The following is a 19,112-nucleotide window of genomic DNA, read 5'->3' as shown; positions in this document are numbered from 1 at the left end:
TATGCTTTCTTGGAACAATAATGATAAACGGATTTGTCGAAAGCATTTATAATATAACGTTATGACGTTATTATATACGTCTATGACCGAATCAGGCTTAATGAAGAAAACTTAGCTTGTGGTAGTACCTAATACCTGTAATTTAATTTAATGCATACTTAAATTGCTACTTATTTTCCAGTGCCTCGCTTCAAAATCAAAATTTCTCGCCTAAAGGACCATGGGTTCCTTAGATTATGTACGTTATATTACATAATCTAAGGACAAACAAACTTTATATATCTGTGCCTCTAGTGAGAAAGGATATAACTCAAGTTATAGCCTTTTTCTTTTTTAGGCTACTTTAAATAAGCAAATTTTTCTCTTTCGAATGGTATAAGAATCGTAACGATATCTTTAAAAACAATAGAGATAGTAAACATGTAAAAGACTACAATTAACAAAATATTTGTGGTAAAAAAGTCATAATTAGAAATAAAACGACAATATTTTACAAAAATTATTTTTGTAAAATGAATTAGTTCGATTTGAACCCTTTTACACCATTTAATAGCGATTATTTTTTATAGCGTAAAATACACAACATTGTTTTTCTTCAATACTTTAATAAAATCGTTTTAATTCAACTTAAAACTATTTTCACATCATAATTTTAATATTTTTGTTAAGTGTGATTAGGTATAATAGAATTATTTTTAAAACTATAGGTTTTACACAAAAACCGACAATTTCATAAGAAAGAGGAGAAAAAATTACTATAAATGCAAACACTGACTTGTTCAATTAGCAAATAATAAAAGCAGTAGATTTTTTTTTTCTTTATTTAAAATAGTTTTTTGGCTCTCCTGAAAAGTGACCATTTTGAATTGAACCTTTCTCACTAGAGGCACAGAACAGATATAAAAACGTTATAAAGTTTTTACCATAGATGTAGTATATCTCATGTACAGACTTTTACATTGTAATCATAGATCAAGTAATCACTATATTAGAAGTGCAACTCAGAACAAGGTTGATATGGAATGATAAAAATGAGACAATAAAATAATTATACTTTAGTGCTTGTTTTGTAAATATGTGCACGTAAAAGGGCTGGATTCCTGTGGAAATGAAGTTGCAAAAGTAAAAAAAATCATCTGTTTGTTAATTTTTTTTTAATTCGTGGACGTTCTATACTTAGAACTAATATTTTGTCTACGAACGTATAGAATATTTCTAATGATTTTATAAAATTTCATTCAAAGGGATAAATTATAGCAGTAGGTGAATGCCCTACTTGTCCATCTTACTGTAACATTTATATTGTTTTCTTTTTTCTCTCTTTTATATTGCTAATGTAGACATTTTAGAAACTAAGGGATCTATTAATTTTTTGTATGATCATGGGTAGGTACAAATCTTTTAATGATATCAAAAGTGTCAAAGTCAACATCAATAATGTCAGCAGTCGGCTGTCATTTAATAATATTTGACAATAGAGACATGATAATGGTTTTTAATTTTTTATTTATTTTCTAAATTAATAAAATATATTTTTATGGACATTTAATAATTATTTATTAAGTTCGTGCTGCACATTGTACTTGAATGCTTAAAGTAGAATATTTTACGCAGCGTATATTGTTTGTATATTAAATTATTATAGTGGACCCCTGAATTTATATAATGGTTGAGGAAAAAAATAAGTCTTCACCAGATGAGAAATCTAAAGAGGACGTTAAACAAGATAAGTCTGGACAACAAGGAAAAACTTGGGGTTATGATTTATATCCTGAGAGAAGAGGTACTTTTAAACCAAAATTAGGAAGTGTTCTGATTGGAAGAGAAGGTAAAGAGAATATAGACAAATTAAAATGTGAGAAAAATGTTTTTGAATGTGTAAAAAATAGTAAGTATCATTAAGTTTTTATTATAAAAGTAATAATTATTAATTAGTAACATGAATGTTTAGGTATGAAGATTTATTATTTATTAATTCTATCCTGCAGCTTTGCTTGTAGTTTCTTGTGATATAGCTTATAATCTTCCTTAAATATAATATATTTTGTCTATTATAAAATGGTGTGGCTGATAGCTGATGTTTTAGTGGTTTTTATTTTTTGAATAATATTTTAGAAGATAAAATTATTATTTAATTTTATGATAAATGTTTGTTGTAATATCCATCAGTAAAACTTCAAGTGACAGGTCACTAAAATTATTATCACTAGGGAGGATATTTAGAGATCTGTTTTTTGCATCATGCTATAATACATGTAGTGTAAATAAAGAAAAAAAAAAAAAGAAATTTGTAAAATCTAAATAAATTATTCATGTTTAATATGTAAAAAATTATATGTAATCTGTCTGCTATATTTGGCATAATTAATTATTAAGCCATTTGACTGTGTATGTATGGAATTTAAAATTAAAATAATATTTTTTTTGTTTTTATGCAACCTAGAATGACAAACAAGCATACGGCCCACCTGATGGAAAGTGTTAACCTTAATTAAAAATAAATAATACAAATACATATTTAATATTTGGCTATTTGTTTGTTACTTTGATAAAAGGAAATTCATTTATATGTATAGAAAAGTATAAGTTTCGGTATTATGTGTACTAACTTATTCTGTAAATTTTAGGTCCAATTGTAAAAGTTATGATGGCTGCTCTAAAAAGTTCTGGTTGGTAAGTATTATCTTTTCATAATGTGACTTTGTATGCACATATGTTTTTATTTAATTTATTTTTTATTGTTAAAAGCTTCATAAGTATATGTTATATTCTAGAGTAAGAACAACCAGATTAACTTACATATAATTTAGTTGATAATGCTCAGCTAGTTTTGGAACCATCCAGGACTCTTAGTCATGAGAGGTGAGTGTGAGCCTAAGGGTCCTGGTGTTTTTTTATTACCATCTTTTGATTTTGTATATAAAGGTTTTTATATTTATTTTGTTGAAATTATTGTTATTTGTGTTAAAAATTATTTTATAATCAATATTACGGCACCAAGTAAAACATTTCCCTTTGTATAGTTTATTCATTTTCTCTTCATTTTCATTATGTGCATGACTTTGTCTGTATGACTGGGATAAAAAAGTAGCTTGTGTCCTTGTGGCAAATACTATTTTTACATCAAATTCATGATGGTTGAGTTGTTAACTCTCTTGCTTATTTATAAGTAAATAAATAGCGATTATGTTAAAGAATTATTCCTAGATAATTTATTCTATTAAGATATTAATAAAGATTCTGTATATTTTAGTGTGAAGTTATATTAAACTTTTTCATGTTTTTTCTAGTCCAATTGATATACGGAGACATATATCATGTGAAGTTTGTGATTATTCTGTCAGTGGTGGTTATGATCCAGAATTAAATCAGGTAATCCATAATCTTTTGTGTTTGATCCCTTAAATGCCATCAGGCAACAAACACATTCACTTTTATTTTTGGATATCAATTTCTCTACCACTCTATTACTTCTACTGATCCAGTATCCAGTGACGTAGCTGTGAACTGAGAAGCCCTCCTGCTAGGACCCCTGAAGCACTAGTGGGAGCCTTACAAAGATCAGTTCTCCTCTTGTCATTGTTGTTGTCTGTAATTATATATATTATATATCTGGGAATTGTTATTTACACCATTGATTTCAACTCCTTAACTATCTTGACTGTCTTTGTATTTTTATCTTATATATATATATAAAGCTAATAATATATTTAATCATTAATTATATTGGGTTATTTAATGTCACTTAACATATGATTTTACAGATTGTTGTTTGCCAAAATGTTTCCACAAGACAAGGAATGGTTCAAGGTGTTCTGGCGCATGAAATGATCCACATGTTCGACTACTGCCGCAATGAGCTTGATTTCAAGAATATGGAACACTTGGCATGCACAGAGATACGGGCCGCAAACCTTACCCACTGCTCATTTGCTAGCGCGTGGTCCCAGGGCGATGCCTCATGGTTGAAGATAAAACAAGCGCACCAGGTTTGTATAATCACTAGTTTTTTGTACGCGTCTGCTATTTTCTATTTCTGAAATCTATGTGTAATAATATTATTATGCGTGGATTTCTGAAGTAGGAAAAATAATGAAATAGACTTACTCCAGATGGTGTCTCAAGATAAAACATACACAAGATTTTAAGGTAGACCTTCAGGTACACAAAAGTGGAAACCGTATCTAATTTGATGGTTTTTATAGATTTTGCGTGATGCTGGGGCAAACATGCAAACAGTTTTACAAGGACCATCAACGATTTAGATTTCACCCAGTATAATAGTTTTTCTAGATACTTACGTCTTATTTTGATATACATTATGTATATATCATCATGTTCAGACAGTATATGATGTATTTCTTCCAGGACTGTGTAAAAACCAAAGCACTGTATTCAGTGTTGGCTGTACGGCAGATTGGCAAGAGAGAAGCTGTCGACATAATTGAAAAAGTCTTTCCAAAGTGCTATGCAGATTTGGAACCTATTGGTAGGCGGATAAGGAGAAACTCTGATGATATGATCAGAGCTTTCAAAGAAGCAGCATATTATGGTTACGAGTAAGCAAATATTTTGTTATGTCTGTAGATAGTTAGTAGTAAATATGTACATTATGTAATAAAGTAAATTGTTGATATCAATTATAAATAAAACATCTAAAATGATTTAAAATAGTGTCTTTTATTTATTACTCTATAATTTACTTATGTATCGCCTAAAATCATAGCTGTGTATAATACTGTCCCTTTCACAGATTATTTTATTGTTATAAGTATAGAAAGCTAAAGGTGTGAATAATTCTATAGGTACAAAAACAAAGTCTGGAAAGGCACAAATTTTCGTTTACAGGACACATTATATATGAGGTCTGGGCACGTTATGTTTACAATAGATAATGTAAAACCCTAAATAATAACGTAGGTACTTTAAATAAATTATATAAATTATGATGGCTTTCTTGTTTCTTTATAAAAAAACTACAAAGCGACTTTTGTGCAAATTCTATATTCTATATTTCTTAATATACCAGTTATATTACATTAAATGTTTATTGATTGGTACCTGGTGTATATGGTAGGTACGGATAAGTTTGAAAAAAGGACTTAGTAGTCGTTTAACACGAATATTATTATGATTCGTTTAGTGTGCCAGCCTGTTAGGACACACGAACGAAAAGAATTGCGTTATTAATCATGTAAAGCAGCTATTTTAACCTTAGCAGAGTAACGTTCAAATCAACTTGGGTAAAGTTGAAATAAAAATTAAGTTCTATAAAAAAGTTTCGGCTATTTTCCGCAAGGGGCGCTGTCCTATGCACACGAATATATTTTTCCGTATTAATTGGTACTGTTCAAAATATAATTCAATTACCCAGTTTTGTGTAATATAGTATATATATATATATATATACTATATTACTATATATATATATATATATATATATATATATATATACATATTACCCATATATATATATATATATATATATATATATATATATATATTACTATATTACTATATATATATATATATATATATATATATATATATATATATATATATATATATATTCCGTAGAACAAATTTTTTTAGCCAATTTACGAACAACTTGTACGTTGTATCTAATATTAGAAGGCAAGCCTACCGTACCCACATAATATATTTGGGATTTTAAACATGACATAGAACACAATGGGAATTTAGAACATCAGCCACTTGAAAAATTGAAATGTCTTTTATCCATAGATAATTCTTATTAATAATAAAAATACATCCGGATTATTTGATTATGAGGAATAAAAAGCATGAGCATAAGAACCTATTAACATCGCATTGCTGGGCATGAGTGTTACCGCATAAGAGGAGGTAATATTACCAATTGTTAACGTACTGCTCAGGCTGCTTATTAAAGGTTTTGATTCGATTGTCTTTATATTGCACCAGTGTATTTTGTTTCTTAGAGAGATAAATATGTATTCAAATATATTTATTTACTAGAATATTGGTTTTGTAGATTTTATTCTTATTATAAAATTTATATATTCGCCTCGTAGACTGAGGCACGCAGATTTATTGATGGGTAAGTACAAGGTATTAAGTTTACGTGTCTCAATATTACATCAATTATTTATTACAAGTCAACAGCAATAAAATTAAAGAGAAAAATTACAGTCAATAAAAATATTACAACAAAATCACATAACATTATACTTTTTGAAAGTATAATAGTGCATTAAAATATTAAGTCGCTTCAAACGATATCTTGGCAATAGAAAGTGGTGACAAATTCTTTTCGTTCATTATTTGTATACGTTACTTTACGATTGTATTTAGAAGCATTAAATCTTAAGACTACCTAAATAATTCCTTTACAAGCCATTTCAATATTATTAATATTCTCAATTCGATTCTTCGCCAGTTTTTAACTGATTTTGATAGTTCTGCAATCTACAGGGTTGAGAAAATTAATATGGGATCAATTCTCGTATTAGTCCCACGTTAATTCTGTCATGATTAATGTAGTTGTTTTGTAAGGTACAAAATTTCAAAAAAATATAACATTTTCGTGTTACCTGTGACTGTGACGTTCTTTTTGTGAAATTTTAAACGATTTAAAAGATTTTGATTAATGATGATTTGAATTTAAAATGATTTTTGTGCAATATATATAAATTAAAAATAATTTGTGCTAAAAGATCAAAGCAGACCAGGAGTGCCGTGTAATGAAGTGTAATAATTACAAATAATCTTAATTCCTATTAAAATCGCATTTATGACTAGATAACAATGGAAATTAGTTTCGTTGCTATTATCTACTTAAATAAATATTTTTTTTTATACAATAATAAAATAATTATTATCTATTTTTCAACATAAGCTAGTTATATTCTATAATTTAAAAATATATAAGTACTTATTCATTATTTTAATCACTGATTTATATTCGTTTGATATTTTTTTTTATTTAACATTACCTGTCAACTGTATTGTACGTCTCTATGTAGGTACATATATTTTACCTAGGTACATATTATTATGGACATACATTATTCACTAATTTCTATTGAATTGACTTGAAATTATCTCCGAGCATGGACGAATGATTGTAATTGGTATCTACGTCATTTAACTAATACCTACTATCACTGGATTTTAATAAAATTTACACTAATGCATTTTTTCAGTAGGATAAATGTGTAAGCTATGGGTAGTTCGCCATATTAAGTTTGAGTCATGTAGGTATTCTGTAATAATTGCCATACTCAGACTCATGATGACTAGAATACCCTATAGTAGATGAGAGACCATAATCATAAGCCACCTATAGGTCCAATGGGAGAGCCAACGTGGCAGATTAGTTGGGTTTGTTAACGGTATTCACAATATTCAGGGAATAATTTAATTGACAAAATATTGTAGTCTTATTACTTCTGTATAATCCTTACCTATATTATAAATATATGTGCGAGCTTGTTCCTTTTGGGGTAGGATATGAAATTTGTCAATAAATGTTTTGTGTAAATATAACGTACAGTTTCGCGGGCAAACACTAGTAGGATATATGTCAATAAATGTTGTGTAAATATACGACAGTTTCCGATTAAGTTACCTTTTGTGTGTAAGAACTTTGTGATATCTCCATGCCACTTCACTGTATTTTTAAATTACTTCCGGAAGAAGAAAGTTTTTAATTCGGTTGTATTTTTTTATGTTTGTTACTTCATAATGCTGTTAGTTTTGAACTAATTTGAATATTCCTTTTTTATCTGAATGGATTTACAGTTTACAGATTAGTTGCATAGAAATTTTATTAAAATCAGTTTAGTTTTTAAATAAATAACTATTTTTGCCACAATTGAAGTAGTTTTTTTTTGTGGAACATAATCGTTTTATGAATGGACTTATGAACTTGGATAGTACGACTAGTTTTGTCAGTATATACCTACCTATATTTACATAATATGTAGATGGTTAAGAAATTTGTATAACTATTACCGAATTGGATTGGGCAGTGCTCAGAGATATCTCAATGAAGTCGCAGTGCTTTTACGAAAGGTACTTTTACGCTTTTTTTTTAGGGGGAGGGGGGTCGAGATTTTGTACTCTATATATTATACTGTTTTATCTTTAACAATGTATGGATACATAATTACCAATTATAATAAGATATAGCAGTAAGGATGCTTTCTGAAGTTTCTCAACTTTAAAGATATAGCGAAGCGTAGTTAATTATTTAAGGTAGGCACACGTTAATCTCTTAAATTATCTTCATGGTTTGAGATATTACCTTTTAATCTATTTATAGTTACAGATATCTACCCAATAAACAATTTAGTTTTAGTTCTATAAATTTCGTTATAAAGTAGTTACTGTAACTTGAAATCATACGGATATTTGCTTTGAATGGAATTTATTGGGACGAATTCTAATGGCTAATTTAATTAAGGGCCTCTTTATAAAACTCCATAGCACTGAAAGGTTTTACAATAGCAAAAGCTAAGGCACCTGAGTGAATATTGTGAGCAAAGCAAGGCAAGTTATTTAAAAACTAGAATCTTCGATGTAACGATGAGCTCACAATGGTCCCACCATCTACAACTCTGATTAAAAATATTATGAATTTATATATATTTATCGAGAATCCTTTAATTTAGTATTGAGCAGTTGTAATAAGTACATACTTTGTAATTAATCCATGAATACCTAATTAATTATTTACAAGTAAAAATGGTACGGAGAACAGATATGTAGATCCAAGCATATGTATACCTATATTTTTTTTTCTCTTCCGAGCTTGGAGTAGAGTTTGCGTAAACGAAGGACAGTCCTCGGCATAATTTTTTGTATTTAATTCATCCAACTCCACTTTGTTTATAAATTACTTAAATACATTTTAGATTACTACAAAGTAATCCCATAAAACCGATTTTTTTTTATTTCTACATCTTTGCACGCTGAATTACAAGAATATAATTTATTTTCTTAAAATTCAATCAAGTATCAAATAAATAGTACGACAGTACTATTATTGACAATAATATTATTGACAAATAGATAAAAGAAGATATTCGTGGTAAGATTGGCATGTCCCCGGTGGGTGCAACTGGGAATTTTGTCCCACATGGATAAAGTCCCTCGTCTGTGCATGTCCTTTTTAAATCTTATATTAATATGTATAAAAGGCACTTTAACACTTTTTAAAGCTTTGGACGAATCAATTAATACACAAGCATAATTTAATGATAAAATAATATGCATTAACAAAAATATATTAGGTACCTATATTTAGGTATATTTATTCGCATAAAATTAACAATCATAAAAAAAAATTAATCCCTTGAATATCTTTAAAAATTACAGGACGATTTCCATTAGATACCAGTCAAATTACAAAAACATCTGAATAATTAGATAGATACTTTAGAAAGTGGTTCTATATATTTAAACCTCGTGTAGGTAATAAAATGCGAATAAGATATTTATTTACCTTACAGTGAGATTCTTATTAATCGAATTCTGAAAATTCTGACGTTAGTTTACTAATGTAAAAAAGTGTTTGTAACTTTCAAAAGAAAATTATCTGTCTTTTTTTAATTTAAAATAGTAGCATAATAATATAGAGTCAAATAACTAAAGAGCCAATTTTAAAATTACCTATCATTCAGATGTGTGTAAAATAGTTCAATTTCCTATGATATACGACAGGAAATGCGGAAATTAGTTAATAAATAACGTAGCAATGTATTGTATTATACTTACTTAAAAGGTTTGGTTCGATGTGTCTTAAAGTAAATTGTGATATTGAAAAGATTAATAAAACCCTTACCTAACCTTAACTTATTAACAGGGGGTCACACTTTTGTAAAATCGACTAGCAATTCGTCTAATATTTACAAGTATGTTACAATATGTCTATGTAGGCACAACGATCACATTTTGGTGACAACACGTGCTTTCACTATCGAGTTTTAACAGTTCACTTCACTCACTTGTCATAGACCCTATGGGCCTCACTGAGGTATGTAGTCCAATAGATAACGTTGAAGAGGAAGAAACAAAATGGGAAGACCATGAGCGCGAACCGGTCTAGGGCGCCATGTTGCGCGCCGCAGAACATAACGCCGCTGTCGACGAGGGCGCCTATCCGAGCCAGCGTGCCCCGGCCTGACATGCCGCCACCACCGCTGGACTGGATCGTATCCAGCATCGGTGAATCCTATCGATACATTTATTTATTTATTCACTTATTACAACGATGCCATTACAAGTTTTGCCTAAGCGACAACGTTATTATATAAAACATATCTTTATTATATTTGTTCAATTCAGCTCCTAACATTGTATAAAATATATCTTTATTATATTTGTTCAATTCAGCTCCTAACATTGTAATTGCTTTTACACAATTTAATTACGCGTTGAGTAAAGCGTGTTGTAACAGGTTATGGGCTTACGGAAATGTCTAAAGTATCAAGCTATTTCTAATGTCTAGATGACTAAATACCAACAGCTTCAATATAACACCGACTAACTTCTACACACGAATCAATTAGCAAACATGCGTTGAAGCCGTGCAAACACGTTGTTTTTCAGATATTTTCATTATTTTAAGCATATAAGAGAAATGTAGTCATATCTAAACCATAACTTTAATTTATTTCTTCGTTTCTTTACGGAGGTAATATAAGTTATCATTTATTTTAAAATGTATTACTTATTACTTATTTCCATGACAACAAAACGTATCAAGAGTTAACCCTTAAAATTGCATCCTAAACCTACACACTTATTATCTACTCTAAATGCCTACATTTAAAGTGGTATCCTAAACATTACCGCTGGCAGCTAAAATTCACACAGTGCAGTGTTCGTTTTAAATTCATCTTTACCTTTAGAGATCTTGTTTCGCATCCAACCTTATTTTGTCTCCAATTCCTTTTGCCCGAGTGGGACGACTAAAAATTGGTGTCCTAATTTAAAAAATATACCAAACGCCCGTATTTAAACCTACTTGAATAGTACTTATATTAGTTTTGTTCGTGTAGTATGCATAAAACCATAGAGTATATACGATCAGCACTAAAAGTCGATTACCATATATAGATTTTCAAAATATTTTAATACCGTTTCAGATATAATTAAGTCTCTCAACTAGATTTGTATTAGAATTGAATAAACATCGAAAAGCACAAAATTAGCTAAATACTTATTACACATATATGCAGCGATATATAGGGATTTTGGAAATATAAATTTTTTCAATTGATTTTTGGTGTTGACTGTACGTACATCATGTCAAGCCGCGTTCTATTATAGTATAATTATATTTACCCGTTGTATTGTTTGATGGGACATTTGTTGTTTGAGGCCATCATCTTCGACGCTGAGCTGTGGACTGAACACTCCACCTTGTGGTGTTCCTGTCACTGGAGTACTCAATCTCTGTCAAAAACAATGAAATTATTATATTTACGTCGCGATTTGATCTTTCATAGGGAGTTCATAGACTTTATTAGCATAATGTATCAAATTTACAACTAATTAAATCTTTATTAATTTTAAATTTTCGCGTACACGTATATTATTTAAATTCTTAATCGGGAATAAATTTTTATTGTAATGAAGCTAATTATTATTAATTCTTTTCTAATTTTGGTAACCATGTGACTATATATATATATATGTATATGTGTATCCGGATTACATGGTCATGGAGTCATGAGATTCCGTGGTCATATAGTCATATGGCTATAGTGCCGTGCCGGTATAGAATGGGCCATCCCTTTCTTTGTCGTGCTTGTCGTAAGAGGCAACTAAGGGAAATTAATTGTCGAGGAATGGGCAGCACTGTCTCTTAGCCAGCCTGTCTCTGTGTACCTGCCAAGCGCGGCAACTATTGGCAAAAGCTTTTAATAGGGAGAGACCTATGTTCAACAGTGGACAGTTAACGGTTGATATGATGATAACGTATATTTATGACTCGATTATGAAAAAGTTGTTCAAAATTTGGGGTAAACAGGTTTTCAAGTGTTTAAATTGTCTGAGACTCTTCTCATCATTCATGTTTTAGTTTTCAACAATTCGCACACACTGACAAGTTAAGAAAAGTGATGAACTTGACATCGGAGCAAATGTACTACGAAGCGGAGTGGTTTTTAACCTTACGTATCTAATCACGTTTTTATAAATACTCATCTTTTTCTGCTGTATATTTTTTTACACTAAGATGTAGCAATTTTGAGTTCGTACTAAGTTATATTCGTGCCATCTTTGTGTTGGATCTCTACCTGTGAATGATTCATTAGCATTGGTGGTGCAAGTTGGGCAGCAGAGGCAGCTCGCCGTAGGTCCTGCCGTCGACGGCTCCAACTCTTGTCGTAGCGGATACCGAACAACACCACGAAGTACTCCATCAGAGCCAGGAACACGAAGATCGTGCATGAGATCAGCCATACTTCAATGCATTTTAGCTCCAGTGCATCCGGCGAATTTGTGCTGCAGATGAATGGCAAAATGATGTTGAAATATAAAAAAGTAATTAAAAAGGTACCTACCAAATTTTGTTATTACTTCTAAAAATATGAGTATTAGATTTTTTTTTTATTAAAAAGTGTTTAATGTCTAAGATACAGTAGAGGTTGGCCCTTTAAACAAGTTTTGTATTTACTCTTAGACTTATATGTCATTGCTTAAGCTGAAATATTAGCCTATTATAATAATAGGCATACAAGCAGCTAAGTATAGGGTTTTATTTAAAAAAAATCCTTCACTTACATTGGGGTATTGTTTTGTTTATCCTTAAGACACTCTGGGCTTAAAAACGTGTAAAAACTTAAAAACATTCATCATCCTATCCTTAGAATGATGAATGTTTGTTGTCGAGAACAGAAGATAATGACATGGCTACATCAGTTAATTCATGACCACGACTGGTGTGATCTGGTCGAAATATCGAGATAACCTTACCTGGGTTATCTATTATTAAAATATTTTACCTATATGATCGTGTTTATTTCTATCTTGTGAATTATAAAGCAGTAAAAGTTAATATTGTTGAATAGTTTACCTGACTGTATCAAACATAGTGACGAGCGATAGCAAAGTGGTGACTAATAACACCATCCGCCCGGGGACAATCTCGGGAATCACACAGAAGCTGCCCCATGAGATGATCACAAATAACGAAGATGGTAAGTAGCTTTCTAGAAGGTAGCTCCTTAGCTCCCTGGATAGCTTGATCTGGAGACGAGCGGCAGAGTGCTCGCCTGTACGAAAATTAAATAACTATAAATAAATTAATTCCGCAGTTCGTAAGCAATACTGTATGCAGTGTACCTATTTCTATAACATATAGGACAGTACAGTACCTAAGTGTTGTAATATTATATATAAATATCTACTGACATAATTGCATCAGACAAAACGATACAGCTGTTATGTTTTAAGCCATAAGTACATATTTACTAGATACAAACTGAATTATATTTGTGTTCTAGAAAACAACCAATAGGTACCTATCTAGTTAATTAAATAGTTGTATAAGACTGGTAAATAGGGTGGTTGATAAATAGGATACACACTCTGAATATTTATATCTGGTAAAATATTTATATTTATTTAATATTAGGTAATTTTTGTCGTTAGGTGGTAGGTGGGATGTGGATCGGGAATCTTCATATGTGCTGTACTTTACCAATTGTTGGGCCGGTAGGTTTTCTAAACAACTGAACAAGTATGCACTAAGAAGAATGGGCCTTATAGTAATATTAGAAGCTGATACGTCCTAGACGGCTATGTAAATAACTTCTCTTCAGTGATCTTGTTAGCTGCCGGTAAATATATTAGGCCTAGGGAGACAGCGTGACCCTTACAATATGATAGTTCATTATTATATTAATAATTATGAACTATCATATTAGGTAATACCTTAGATTATAGGTAATACATGTATGTATATTGCATCTAATAAATAATAATCTAAGGTATTACTTAATAGGGTATATTTGTTCTCATCTTGATTATGCAAATAATCGTAATGAGGGCAAATATATCCTACAAATACAGTATGCCTCACTACCACTATTATACAAATGATGGTGGTAGTGAGGCATACTGTATCTATTTTAGTATAACTTTGGAGAGAGGAAACTGAAAAGAGCTAGAAGAATCTTTTCAAACGAATAAAAAGGAACTAGTTCGCGAATTAGCGCCACTGGAGTGAGGAACATTATAATGAGTAGACGGAATACCATGGGATAGCAATTGTAGTCAGTAATAGCTGATAGTAATTCAGCAGTAGTCATTCGGTATCCTTGAGATGAAACCATGATATTAGTTCCCTAAGTAAAAATGAGATAGGTGGTACGTAAAAGTTCTCCTAATAACTGAGTCTATTAGAAAGTATAATCGTAGTTGTGTAAGCTTCTGAAAATTAACTACAAGGTCGACTCTAATAAAATTTAACGACAAATTGTCGTTCTAAATAACGTCGCCGTAAAATTAAATTTAAAATCTTCACTCAGCAATAAAAAACAGTTGCGAATGTGGACTGATTTCAGGTTAATACGACACTATATTTAATACAAATTAATTTAAAGAACAGACTGAATAGCATTACTTCGCTTAGACAATTTTTTTTTCTACTATGGGTACCTGCTACTCTATAGATTGTGTTTTATTAAACAAAAATTAAATAAAATTTTTTTTTCGCAATTTTTTTATACCTCATGTCATATTTATTTATTACAGAAATAAGGATACAAAAAGACAATAGACTATGTGTATGTACTAATAAGTGCTTTAAAACTATAAAGTAATACAGATCACAATAATGCAGGTATATAAAGCACAACCATGCATCAAACATTCTATAATTCACTATGGTAACATGCGTCACATGAACATACGAGGAGGTGCGCTGGGCACGGATGTAACATTCTCAATACCAATAACCTGATGAATTGTAGATATCTAAACTGGTACTCATCCGTTTAGAGATTTCATCCGCGCCAAGCGACGCGGGCAGCATGCCAGCGATAGCAACGCTCAGCGTTAGTGGGTATACTTAGTACAAGGCGCAAACTTAAGCGCAAAGCAATAAATATACATTTACCTTCACCAAAATTGCGAATATGATTACTTTTGTCCGTGACGAATGTGACCACATATTTGGGGAGCCGGAACTGGCTGCGCTGCCCGTTGGAGGGTCCGAGTCCGAGCCACGGCGCCACCTCTCGCCACTCGAAGCGGACGTCTTGTCTTGTGTATTTATCTATAATCCACATTAAATATTAAGATGAGATTAATAAGACGATATTTGTATTTAGCAACGAATGCTATTTTTTATCATATAAAATGCTAATACAGTTCTAAAGTGCGAAAGATCAAATTGCCAGTATTTTTACACAAAATGCATAACACTTTCCTCCTCAGGAATGAGAGCTAATTTAAGAGCTTTAATTTTCGTAAAGAACTTTAAGTACTTGGGAAGTAGTACCAGTATGATAATTGCAGGCAAATATCGTTATTTTTATAAAATTATTGCATGTTATTATTGAATTAGTAAGGAATAGAAGAGGCAAAATGCTGGGCTACCTTATACGATATGACGATTTTTTAAGAGCATAGTAGAAGGAAAAATAGAGGGCAAAAGAGGAAGAGGAAGACCGAGGAATAACTACATGGGACAGATAAAAGAAACACTAGGTGTCATGTCGTATAGAGAGGTCAAGGATATGGCCTGGAATAGAGCTGGCTGGAAAAAGATGCATGAATTAGTTGCACCAACAAGAGGACTCAACACCACCAACCACCAAAGCACCAACTCTTAAATGAAAAGAAAATAATTTTCTTTGAGAATTTTAAGGGAGAGAGTACCATAGGCATAATTGTACCTCAACACAGTTTAGTAGTTTAATATTTTACCTTCAAGGTAGATATGTTCCAGCCGGTTCTCTTACGAGGGTGATACAGTAATTTATCTGAGACCAGATGTTAATTTTCTTATCATAAAGTCACAAATCGGTCAATTATGCTAGAGGTGAACATTCAATGCTATGACGTTCCATTTAAAGGTTATTGTGGTGCAGATTTTGAAAAATGTTTTAAATAGCATCGCACCCGCATACAAATAAACATTTAATTACTGTGCCTATAATAATTATGGAAAATAATTGTTGATGAAAGAGAATGAAGCTAGAGTTGCAAGATAAAAGTAAAGGTCTTTGAAACTTCGTTGTCTCTGCCTATTTTGCAAGGAATCTAGTGTGTGTATTGTATCAGAAAGTCCGAAAGAGTTTTTCCTAAGACAAAAATACTTAGGTAAATGTTAAGTATTTGTGTTTCTCTGTTTTCTGTGATATTGCAGCTTTTAATTGAATGGATTAAATTTAATTAGATTCAATAGATACCTAATATTTAACTAAAAAAATGTGTATAAATGTTAAAATCCTGATTTCTTTGCTAGAAATATAAGCAATGTAATGGTTTATATATTTTAATTTCACCATTGTTGAAATCTTTGACATTTTTGAAATGTAAATCTTATGACACCACAAAAACTGTGAAACTTAATTGTGAATATTATGAAGCCGTATCCTTTAGCTGTCAGGGCTATGTTTGCTATCCTGGTTATAGTAGGGAAGGAATACTATCAACTCATTTGTTTTCAATATTATCTTAATATATAACATGAAATTATTTTATGAATTAACCTCATAGTGATATTTTCTGATCTCTTAAGACTAAAAAGAGTAGTTTATACCATTCTAAATAGATTGAGGGCACAATGCTGCTGCTGTCAATATTATAAGGTTAGTTACTAATAAACGCCTTTAAAAAATTAAAAAAAAATATATAGTAACGTAGTTTGGTACGGAGGTGGGGAAACGATTAAGAATTACAGCTCTATGTTTGAATTTCCAGTCGAACAAAAAGAATATTTTTGACCAATAACGTGTACTTGACGTTTGTACGTGATAATAATTAAATATTTTTAAATTAGAGAAGCCTTTAAAAGCTGTGGGATATAATATTGTCTATAAAGTGTAAAAGTAATAACATGCACTATAATATACTGTGTTAATAAAAATTATGGTGTTAGGTAGCACAATTTTATGACAGCATTAAGCATTGATATGCAGGTAATAAACTTAATAAGGTTATATATCGGCCTTGTAAATTTTATGATTTTCTAGATTTGTAGAAAAATCTGCTGGTACTTACAGCTACTGAAATCAATCGCGCAATTTTGCACATCTAGTGGATAGAGCACGAAGTCCATCTCACATTTGATCGTTATCGTTGCACTATAAAGAAAAAAAAAATATTAAAGTCATAATTACATGTTCTAAATAATGTTTTAAACCGCTCCATTCATTTAGTGACGTGTTGGCAGCATATAAACTTCGCTAGACACTATTTAAGATGTAATCATGTTAAATATAACTTTTATATGTTTACATGTCATCACCATTCAGATATTTGACTGTTCAGCAAGAGCTCTAACACAATTATAACGCGGGTGTTGCCAAAACAAACAAACGATTGTCTACGGATAAAAATAAAAGCAGACGAACCCAATACTGACTGAGACGGTGCCGTTGGAGTAAAGCCTCAATGAAGCCATCTCTTTAAGCACGGAGAGGATCTTCATGGATTGCAACTGCCAGATGTAAAGGTCTGGCGTCCATATGAGCTCACGGAACTCCCAGGGCAAGTCGATGAAGGGAATTTCGGGCGGGACATTGAGCCTCCGCTCCTCCCATGACGCTTGTAGGAAAATGTCGAGTGTTATCTCCTTCAACAATAGAAGAGTAGGATATAAGTAATTAAAAGTAATATAACTAACTCAAAAAAAATTGATTACTTAGATTGAATTAGGAGGAGGCTTTTAATAAAAGAATTAGTTTCTTTTCAGGTCACCTCTAAGCGTTTCTTGTACATACCATTGTTTATTATATACATACAATTTTAAATTTAAAACGTAGGTATATATTTAACATACCTATGTTTTTGAGTTTATTCCCGTGTCGAATCCTTTATTTTCGACTACTTCAAGTATTCAACGTAGTCGTATTTTTTTATGGATCTTACATTAATTTATATACTTTTTGACATAGTGATTATATTCTTATGTACCTATCTATTTATTTTCTCTGTGTAATAGCATATTATCATCATAATAAGAAAATACGTTTTAAAAGTAAAAGGCTTTAAGTTAGATGAAACAATTCAACCTGTCCAGAAAAAAATAGATACAAGATGAGTATTTCGTCCAAATCCATCACTTACGCGGCATTGTGAATATTAATTTCACAATAATGGAAATGTAAGCACGCTTATCTATTATCAAAGACAAACATTTGAAATAATTATAATTGTGACATAATAAAATAATATGATAATAGATGACTGTTATGACATATCAGAGCAATGTAATTTACAGTTACTGTTTAAATTTAGTTCACAATGCAGTTTTAGCGAGAAATAGAGTACTAGGTATAATATATCAATAAAATAATAATATGAAACATTAGTTAATTTTCTGAATCTTTATACAGTTTCTGATTGCATGACAAACATCGAAATTTTACTTAATTAAAAATGGAATGAATATTTCATGTAGTAGTAAATGATACTATACTTGTTAAATCAATAGACATCGAGAATTGTCTGTAACAGCAAGGAATTTGCAGTTATCTATCTGTAGTTTGTATTATAAAATAACTTTATAAATAAAAATTGAAATAGAAATATTTTTGTGCGAAAATAAAAAAAATACGACTGCTTTAACAAAAACGAACTACTTAAAAATATAGGCGATATCATTCGGGATGATGTAAGGATTCCGACAATATTTTCAACCTGTTAGACATTTGGGAGTTATGGGGGAATAAAGAAAATCACATAAGAACCTTGAAAATGTTACACTTTTTTTTGGGCAGTTGTGTAATTAGGAAAGTATTTCTTTATATGATTAGAAATGACAAACAAACTAACGATCTATCTATAACAAGGTAGAAAGTGGTGACTGTTGTCTATAGACATTAACAGCATCACGGATTTAAGACAATATACTTTGATATCTATGTTACCTACTTCTTATGCGTAAT

The 19,112-nt window shown here is 30.7% G+C and overlaps 2 protein-coding genes across 4 annotated transcripts in view; one reads left to right on the top strand and one right to left on the bottom strand.

Moving 5' to 3' along the window:
* The first annotated feature begins 1,447 nt into the window (after positions 1 to 1,447).
* Positions 1,448 to 4,936, top strand: LOC113517535 (mitochondrial inner membrane protease ATP23 homolog). 2 transcript variants are annotated; one of them, XM_052901599.1, is made up of 6 exons: positions 1,469 to 1,563; positions 1,646 to 1,888; positions 2,628 to 2,673; positions 3,291 to 3,372; positions 3,765 to 3,989; positions 4,369 to 4,936. In XM_052901599.1, exons 2-6 carry the CDS (start codon positions 1,666 to 1,668, stop codon positions 4,561 to 4,563), a joined length of 771 nt encoding a protein of 256 aa, XP_052757559.1. In that variant the 5' UTR covers positions 1,469 to 1,563; positions 1,646 to 1,665; the 3' UTR covers positions 4,564 to 4,936. The 2 variants fall into 2 exon arrangements, with proteins under 2 accessions (XP_026758034.2, XP_052757559.1); XM_026902233.3 differs by having other exon boundaries at positions 1,448 to 1,888.
* Positions 4,937 to 7,542: 2,606 nt separating this feature from the next.
* Positions 7,543 to 19,112, bottom strand: part of LOC113517541 (glycine receptor subunit alpha-4-like) — a 32,116-nt gene continuing 20,546 nt past the window's right edge. The window contains exons 4-10 of one of the 2 annotated variants that reach the window (XM_026902239.3): positions 17,577 to 17,797; positions 17,224 to 17,306; positions 15,140 to 15,271; positions 13,067 to 13,265; positions 12,288 to 12,495; positions 11,332 to 11,442; positions 7,543 to 10,216 (exon numbers count right to left, since the gene is read on the bottom strand). In XM_026902239.3, coding sequence (XP_026758040.1) covers positions 9,986 to 10,216; positions 11,332 to 11,442; positions 12,288 to 12,495; positions 13,067 to 13,265; positions 15,140 to 15,271; positions 17,224 to 17,306; positions 17,577 to 17,797 — 1,185 coding nt within the window. In that variant the 3' untranslated portion in view covers positions 7,543 to 9,985. Of the gene's footprint in view, positions 10,217 to 11,331; positions 11,443 to 12,287; positions 12,496 to 13,066; positions 13,266 to 15,112; positions 15,272 to 17,223; positions 17,307 to 17,576; positions 17,798 to 19,112 lie in introns of both variants that reach the window. The other variant, XM_026902238.3, reaches the window with a different exon arrangement.

This window comes from Galleria mellonella, unplaced genomic scaffold, assembly GCF_026898425.1.
Source record: "Galleria mellonella isolate WM207_F2 unplaced genomic scaffold, CSIRO_AGI_GalMel_v1 utg78, whole genome shotgun sequence".
In the NCBI taxonomy this organism is placed as follows: Eukaryota; Metazoa; Arthropoda; class Insecta; order Lepidoptera; family Pyralidae; genus Galleria; species Galleria mellonella.
This window is presented reverse-complemented; position numbering and strand designations above follow the sequence as displayed.